Consider the following 8,593-nt stretch of genomic DNA (forward strand, 5'->3'; position numbering starts at 1 on the left):
ATCGGACTTGGCAAGAGCATTGGACCTCTCGTCGGGCGTGGCTGGGGCATTGGGCCTCTCGTTGGGCGTGGCCGGGGCACTGGGCCTCTCATCGGCGTGGCCGGGCCACTGGGGCTCTCGTCGGACATGGCCAGGGCACTGATTAACAGAGCTTGCATAATGCCCCTCTGGGTCTCCAATGGTATGACCAGGGAGCAGGGTGTCTTATTGGGAAATAGACCTTCAAGAAATGGTCAGCACTGCAAGCTGATAGCCCAAGTTTGAGGGTATGGCTCATATACGTTGTTTTTGTTGTCTTTATAATACAATAATAGTGCTTTCACAACTGTCTGTACCTTTTCAATGTGAATATAGACCTTCCAGATAGGCTGGAAGCAGCTCAAAATGGTCTTTAGCTTAAAAATAATGTAATGCGACTTCCTCTGTATTGAAGTCACGCTTTGTAAGATGTCCTTGAGTGCCTAGAATGGCATCCGCCAAATAAAATTTTATTATCATCATTATCATGTTTGGGTTAAATGGCTGGAATATGGAAACATTTAGGAATTTTGCAGTGGTTAAGTGGAGAAGCCCATTACAATTAACTAGAAACATGTGATTTAATAATCAAAACAAGCCTAATAAAATCTAGGATTTCCCGCAGTTAGTGCTTGCGGAGAAACTGTTATCATACCAACTCCATACATTGCAGCTTTTCAGTTTAAAACTGTCTTGACAAATGCTATTAAGAAAGGTTGGCAGAGGTTTCCCAACATGTAGCACTTTTGTCTTGCAACTCAGCCACAATTGCAAACACATTGTTACCACACATACAGTTTGATTTTGCCATTGTACTGGATTTTTCGCATAGTGGTTCTGCAGGTTTGCCTAGTGATCAAGGTCCCTGAGCAAGACACATATCCCATAATGTGGGCACATTTGTCATGTAACACAAACATTTTTGACTATCAGTAGAGTTTAAAAAAGGGTGGAAATGTATAACATTTTAGATTTTTTTTCAGCCACTGAAAACGCCATTTGGAAACTACATTATGTCATTGAGCATTTCTAAAAAGAGCTGTTTTAGAATATACCAAAATTATCCAGATTATCCATATTTCTTCATCTTTCCCCCAGTGTACAGTGCTTATCCATACCACTCATTAGGAGACACCTCCGCAAAAAGACCGCAAATGCCGCATTCTGGCAATGCATTTACTGCAATGGCTTATATCACCTGGTTTACAAGATTCTGCCGAACAACGTAGAAGAAAAATGGTGCGACCAGAACAAATATAACGGAACCAGACGACACATAGTGACCACCACATGTAATCACACCTGATTGATGATGGTTTAATGTCCTTATTTTGAAACCTAGACAGGTCAGATGTTGTTTCTCAAATCCTGAGGGTATAAAAGAGGAACAGGAATGCTCCATCAGTACAGACTACAGACTGGAGACATGTTGAAGTACATCCTGTTGAGTGCTCTCGCAACCTTGGGTGAAAAGACAAACTCCTGAGACTTTTTTCTCCTTTTTCTTCACGCTGAACTAATTCCCTGAACAGACTCTCCTCTGTTTTCTTTCACACATTCTCTTTTTCTAAATTAGACTTTTTATATTTCTTTTCCTTTCTTTCTTACATTGCCTCTCGTGGAGGTGTAAGATATCTGTAAAGGACCATCTGATTTAAACTGATAGTGTTTTTAATTGTGTCTTGTCCTGTCTGTCTGTATCCTGTGTAGTTCTGACTAAGGACCTGGTGCTCCCGCCCAGATACCTGGAAGATGTACCTCAGACCAGAGTTGTAGGTGGTGAGGTCGCCAGGCCCCACTCCTGGCCCTGGCAGGTAAGACATTAGTCTTCTCTTAGTTTCTAGTAAACTGATCTCTGGTTCTGGGTAACAACACATATCTAATCTGTATGTCAGTCAACAAATCAGTGGTGTCTATTTAGTGAAAGCTACAGTATTGCGGAATGTAATGTCTAATCATTATATTTACACAAATTCTGTTGTAAAATCCACTCTAGAAAATGTATGTAGTTAAGTCATAATATTACACCACCTAATTTATGTTCTCAATGTCATAATTGGTGATTTCTAATAATAATGTATAAATTGTAACAGTGACTTTAGGTGTCAACAAAACAGGCTGCATGGACGTAGCGTAGCCTACACCACCTGATCTCCACCCATTCTCCTTACTTACACCTACCATAACATCTGTCAGCTAATTAATATACAATTAAATAGACCAATCATATTTATTCAATTTCATTTTCTATGTAGAATTACATATTATTAAAAATTTTCTAAACCCATGATGAAATTGTGCCGGTTATAATGGGCAAAATTTGGAAAGTAACAAAACAATAGTTACACGTAAAATACTGGTCATGAATTGGTTTTATAATTATTTAGTAAGTGATGTTTCTCTGAATCTCAGGCACTTAGCTAAAGTAACAATTTTCTCTTCCCAGTCAGAGAAAGCTTGTCTGTTCTCATATGTCTCATATTTCTTCATCTTTAACCCCTCCGTCTCTATATCTATCTTCTCTCCTCAGGTCTCTCTCCAGGTCCAGTCTGGAAGCTCCTTCTTCCACACTTGTGGAGGTTCCCTGATCAGGGCGGGGTGGGTCATGACAGCCGCCCACTGTGTGGACAGGTAGGACAAGGGGTCAGAAGTACATTTTTATAGTCAATCTGTTGTGGCAATAGGATCAGACGAATACAAAACAATACGATACACAAATGACATATACCAATACACATTGAAACAAATTCTATTTTAAATAATGTAACACGGTTTTGGAGTTCATATGGATTACAAATGTGTGTGTGTCTGCAGACCGAGGACTTGGCGTGTGGTTCTAGGAGAACACAACCTGGACAGCAATGAGGGAACAGAGCAGATCATCAGTGTCAGGGAGGCCTTCGTCCATCAACAGTGGAACTCCAACAGTGTCATTGGAGGGTACAGAACGTTTCTGGAATCAAATGTGTTGGTTTGTTCAAGTTTAAATGTGATTATTGACAGGTTTTTCTAAAATCTTAACATTTGTTTATGATAATTTCCCAATAATATAAGAACTTGGAATATCCTCCTAGACATATGTGCCCTAGCACAGGTGAACAACAGATATGTAAGGATATAGGATGTTGATTCCTCCACTACATTCCTCTGTTACTTTTGATAATACAGGGTGTATCAACCCTCAGGTTTGACATTGTGCTCCTCTAAACCTCAGGGTTGACATTCTTTCCCTCTGACCCTCAGGTTTGACATTGTGCTCCTCTAAACCTCAGGGTTGACATTCTTTCCCTCTGACCCTCAGGGTTGACATTCTTTCCCTCTGACCCTCAGGTTTGACATCGCCCTGCTTCAACTGTCCACTGAGGCCACCCTGAATACTGATGTCCAGCTGGCTGTTCTCCCTCCCTCTGGTCAGATCCTGCCCAACAACAACCTGTGTTACATCACTGGATGGGGACTCACCTCCAGTAAGTAGCTAACAGTAACTATGGTCAAGGTTTTTGGGGAAAGAAAATGTATAAGTACATTACACAATTAACTCACAGTAACTCTAATGTTCTTTTGATCTAGCGGTCTATTTCCCATCCTTGTATCTCCTAACTTACATGTCCTCTGTCGTTCCTATAGCTGGAGGTTCTCTGTCTAATAGCCTGAAGCAGGCTTATCTGCCCATCGTGAACTTCCAGACCTGCTCCACTCCTGCCTGGTGGGGATCTGTTGTGAAACCCACCATGATCTGTGCCGGTGGAAGATTCAACTCTGGGTGCAATGTAAGACCAGTGTAGAGGAAGGACTGTGTTAAATACAGCCGTTAATTGGGGGAGAAAAAAACAACCGGTTCACAGTTTGACCCCTGAACCATCCTGGTCCTTCTAACACCTTAACGACAGAGTCTGAACTGATCTGGCTCAAATGAGTTTTAGGGCTTTTGAAATTATCATGCTTTATATCATGTTTGCGGATGCCTTTACCTTACTTTTTAAAAATGTAATGCAATTGCTTAGCTGCATGTTTTTAACGGCATCACATTGTTATATTAAGTGACCGTTAAAGGTAATTCACCTGCGTGAAGATGCCCCCCCCACCCAATGCAAAATGGAGGCAAAACAGACTCCATTAGAGTCTATTTTGCCACATAGACTGTGTGCTCCGTTTGTTTCCGGTTTGTGCTGTAAAAATGTTTGTGTGTACCGCTATCCATTTTTAAATGCTAAAGAACATTTTATAAGGTCCTTCTGAGGTCACTCAGCCCCCCAACATGCTCCAAATTCACCTGAACAAAAGAACTCTGGTGACATTTTTATAAACATTATCTGTCTCTATTTAACTGTAGACTTAATACAGTAAAAACAAAATTACAGGAATTTTGTACATACTGCCTCCCTCTCTCTGTCTCTCCTGTAGGGTGACTCTGGCGGCCCCCTGAACTGCCAGGTTGGGGGAAGGTACCAGGTCCATGGAATTGCCAGCTTCGTGTCTGGTGGTGGATGCAATGTTTTCCGAAAGCCCACAGTCTTCACCCGCGTGTCGGCCTACACTGACTGGATCAACAACGTTAGTAGTGCAACATCAAGGGACAGAGAGGACACGAGGATAGAATTACTTAATTTCTAATTGTGGGATATATATATATATATATATCAAAAATATTTAATGTTTAATTGATCCGCTTTCCTTTCCTCCACAGATCATCAATTGAAGAGGAGCATGGTCTTAGAACAGACAGTACTCAAGAATCTGGAGTAAAGCTTTAGGTCTAGCTAGCAAGTTTATTTATATAGCACAATTCATACATAGAAGCAATTCAATGTACTTTACATAGAAAATAACAATAAAAAATGCAATGGAATTAAAAGTCATATTGTCTACTGTTAACTGTACTGTCTGAATTCTGTGTAAAAGTTAACATGTAGATTGTGTGTATCACTGTATTTAAGGTATATATATATATATATATATATATATAGTCCAGATGAAACAATATCCCACAAATGAATACAACAATGTACACAAACATAATTGTATTGTATTGTTTCCTAAATTATGGAATATTTGCACAATCTAAATATTAATTACAAACTTCATGTTGATTCAAATAGATTACTATTGCATTCACAATGGTATCATGTTTCCAAGTGTCCATAAAGCATTTCATAGCAAATCTTTATTTGGGGACACTGAGGATGCATACGTCATAAAACTACCCTTCAAATTAAAATGTTCAAAATACTATAAATATTTGGTTGAGTTGCTCAATGTTCTTAAAACGTTGTGGATAGAAGTGTAAAGACTAGAACAGATGTTATTCCTATTCTACTTATTACAGAGGCATCAGACTTCTACTTGAATATTAGATAAAATGTTTCAAATTTTGGATTTTTTCAACATTGTTTCTCCAAAAACGTCAGGGGAAGGATCGAATAAAAGAAATTCAGAGAACCTGGATGTTTTTTTAACCCAATGCAAACAAATCTTACTGCACTCCATGGTGATGCCACACAAAATCTTAGAGTAAAATATGAAGTTGTAAATTAAAGCTGCGAGTAGGGTTTCAGGGGGCCAAGCGGGGCACAGGAAGCATCTCACTGCTTGCTCTTACTAGAGAAATGTTTTGCTATTTAAAAATGGCCAATGCCGCTAGTAGTCAGGTAGTCAAATCAAAGGAGAGGAAATCAAAACAAAACAAAAATACCTTGAAACCAGAAAAGGAACCAGGCAATCCTAGTTCAGCTGATTAGGAGGGATGAATATTGTTGTTGCTGGCAGGTTTCAATCCCTGATTTTCTATGTGGCAAACTGTCTTTAATCATTATGCTATTTAAACAGCAGAATGCAACTTTTACCTCAGCCATTACATTTTTGCTGAAATAACGTGGACAAAATAACATTTATTAACGTAACTAAAGAGTAGTCTTGCACAAAGACTATTTAGCTAATAGCTATACATCCTACTTATAACGAAAACAATGACTCCAATCACTCCATGGCTGTATATAAGGGTCACGTAAACAATAACAGTATATAAGGGTCACGTAAAACAATTCTTCTCCTAAACATATGAAAATCATGGTATTAAAGAGGGGATATACACTCACCTAAAGGATTATTAGGAACACCATACTAATACTGTGTTTGACCCCCTTTCGCCTTCAGAACTGCCTTAATTCTTTGTGGAATTGACTCAACAAGGTGCTGAAAGCATTCTTTAGAAATGTTGGCCCATATTGATAGGATAGCATCTTGCAGTTGATGGATATTTGTGGGATGTACATCCAGGGCACAAAGCTCCCGTTCCACCACATCCCAAAGATGCTCTATTGGGTTGAGATCTGGTACTGACCATTTCAGTACAGTGAACTCATTATCATGTTCAAGAAACCAATTTGAAATGATTCAAGCTTTGTGACATGGTGCATTATCCTGCTGGAAGTAGTCATCAGAGGATGGGTACATTGTGGTCATAAAGGAATGGACATGGTCAGAAACAATGCTCAGGTAGGCCGTGGCATTTAAACGATGCCCAATTGGCACTAAGGGGCCTAAAGTGTGCCAAGAAAACATCCCCCACACCATTACACCACCACCACCAGCCTGCACAGTGGATCCATGTTCTCATTCTGTTTACGCCAAATTCTGACTCTACCATCTGAATGTCTCAACAGAAATCGTGACTCATCAGACCAGGCAACATTCTTCCTGTCTTCAAATGTCCAATTTTGGTGAGCTCGTGCAAATTGTAGCCTCTTTTTCCTATTTAGTGGTACCCGGTGGGGTCTTCTGCTGTTGTAGCCCATCCGCCTCAAGGTTGTGCGTGTTGTGGCTTCACAAATGCTTTGCTGCATACCTCGGTTGTAACGAGTGGTTATTTCATTCAAAGTTGCTCTTCTATCAGCTTGAATCAGTCGGCCCATTCTCGTCTGATCTCTAGCATCAACAAGGCATTTTCGCCCACAGGACTGCCGCATACTGGATGTTTTTCCCTTTTCACACCATTCTTTGTAAACCCTTGAAATGGTTGTGCGTGAAAATCCCAGTAACTTAGCAGATTGTGAAATACTCAGACCGGCACCAACATTGAAGCAAATGCCACGTGATTGGTTGATTAGATAATTGCATTAATGAGAAATTGAACAGGTGTTCCTAATAATTCTTTAGGTAAGTGTATATTGACTGATATATTGATTTATTTAGGGGGGCTAATTAATACAATACAATAGGCTTAGCAACGTCCCTGGTTCAGATAGAAATTGACCCATAAAACCCACAGTTCATAAGGTTTTAGATATGAGGTGTGTGTGAGTGTTCAAAGGACGTGGCGTCCTAGCTCTGCACTAATTAATTGTATTCGTAACGGCCTAACTCGCAACAGATTACTGAAGAAGGAAAAACCGGACACCACAGTGGTTTCAGGAAGAGAAGACAACTAGCTGTAACGCATCTTGCCTTGCTCTGACCAAGCGTGCCGCACAAGCCCTGAAAAGTGAAGCCAAAACGTCTCGATCGCCCCCTGGTGAGTGGTCCCAGTATAGGTCATAAACCCCGCCCTCCCCATGTTATTCAATGGGACGCGAGACCAACTAAACAATTAAATTACCCTTCAAATATCTTTTTTCCGAAGCTGGTTTCTGTCTGTAATTTCACACAAACATAATGGGTTGTTCTGCAGTACATTGTGCTAACCGATCTGGCATTTCCAATCGATCTTTGAATTTTTTTCGGTAAGTTAAATTTATAAGCTATTTAATTAGTAAATAAATGTAATGGGCTAGCTAACGTTAGCTAAAAGACAACAAGCCTCGTTAATAGTCATGTTTATAGCTAGCAGGTGATAGTTACCAATTATTTTTGTATTAGGCCTATTCTAAATTAAGGTTAAACATAATGTAAGTTAGGCTATAACATATCGTCTAGGTTTAACAAGCAAAGGTTGTACTGTACTTGGACTTGCGATTGATTACGGTATGCGCATTCTGCGAGGGAGAGTGAGGGCGGGGCACAGGGGTGGGGCCGTTGATTTCGCGGCTTTACGGCAATACTTCCTTCTCGCTACTGCGCATAACTACTGCGCAGAACTGGTCCCAAGATCGCTATCTGCGCAGACGCAAGTCCAAGATGTCAGCGCCGTATCAGGACACTGGTGGCTTCATTTTTCACCAATGGAAAAGAGCGAAAGGGCGTCGTCCATTATATTTACAGTCTATGGCTCTGACGCGCATTTCTAATGAAGCTAGCCTAAGAGGATGGTGCCATGTGGTTGTATATGAACAAAAAGGGAAAAAACTTTTTGGATGGAATTACAAAGTGGACATTTTATATGGTGTAAAGATCATTCTACAGTGTTTTGACATTATTACTTATTAAGTATGGAAAATGTCGCTGGTTATGGATTAACAGGACAGTGAAAAACGGATCACAAAGCATCATTACTTCCTGATCTCACCATCCCAACGTTCAAGGGTGAACCGCTTGAATATAAATCCTTTATTAGATCCATTGAACATGGAGATGAAGGCCACACTGATGACAGTCGTGATCGGCCACAATTGTTGCTGCAGTACACAAGCAGACAACAGCA

The 8,593-nt window shown here is 40.2% G+C and overlaps 1 protein-coding gene across 1 annotated transcript; it reads left to right on the forward strand.

The window, feature by feature from the left end:
* Positions 1-1,424: 1,424 nt before the first annotated feature.
* Positions 1,425-4,869, forward strand: LOC105028862 (elastase-1-like). Its single transcript, NM_001304258.1, is given in 8 exon segments — positions 1,425-1,484; positions 1,729-1,832; positions 2,549-2,649; positions 2,833-2,958; positions 3,349-3,485; positions 3,646-3,788; positions 4,423-4,572; positions 4,706-4,869. Coding segments are annotated over 8 exon segments (813 nt in total). The 5' UTR covers positions 1,425-1,444; the 3' UTR covers positions 4,718-4,869.
* Positions 4,870-8,593: the final 3,724 nt, after the last annotated feature.

Source organism: Esox lucius, chromosome 17, assembly GCF_011004845.1.
Source record: "Esox lucius isolate fEsoLuc1 chromosome 17, fEsoLuc1.pri, whole genome shotgun sequence".
NCBI classification, from domain to species: Eukaryota; Metazoa; Chordata; class Actinopteri; order Esociformes; family Esocidae; genus Esox; species Esox lucius.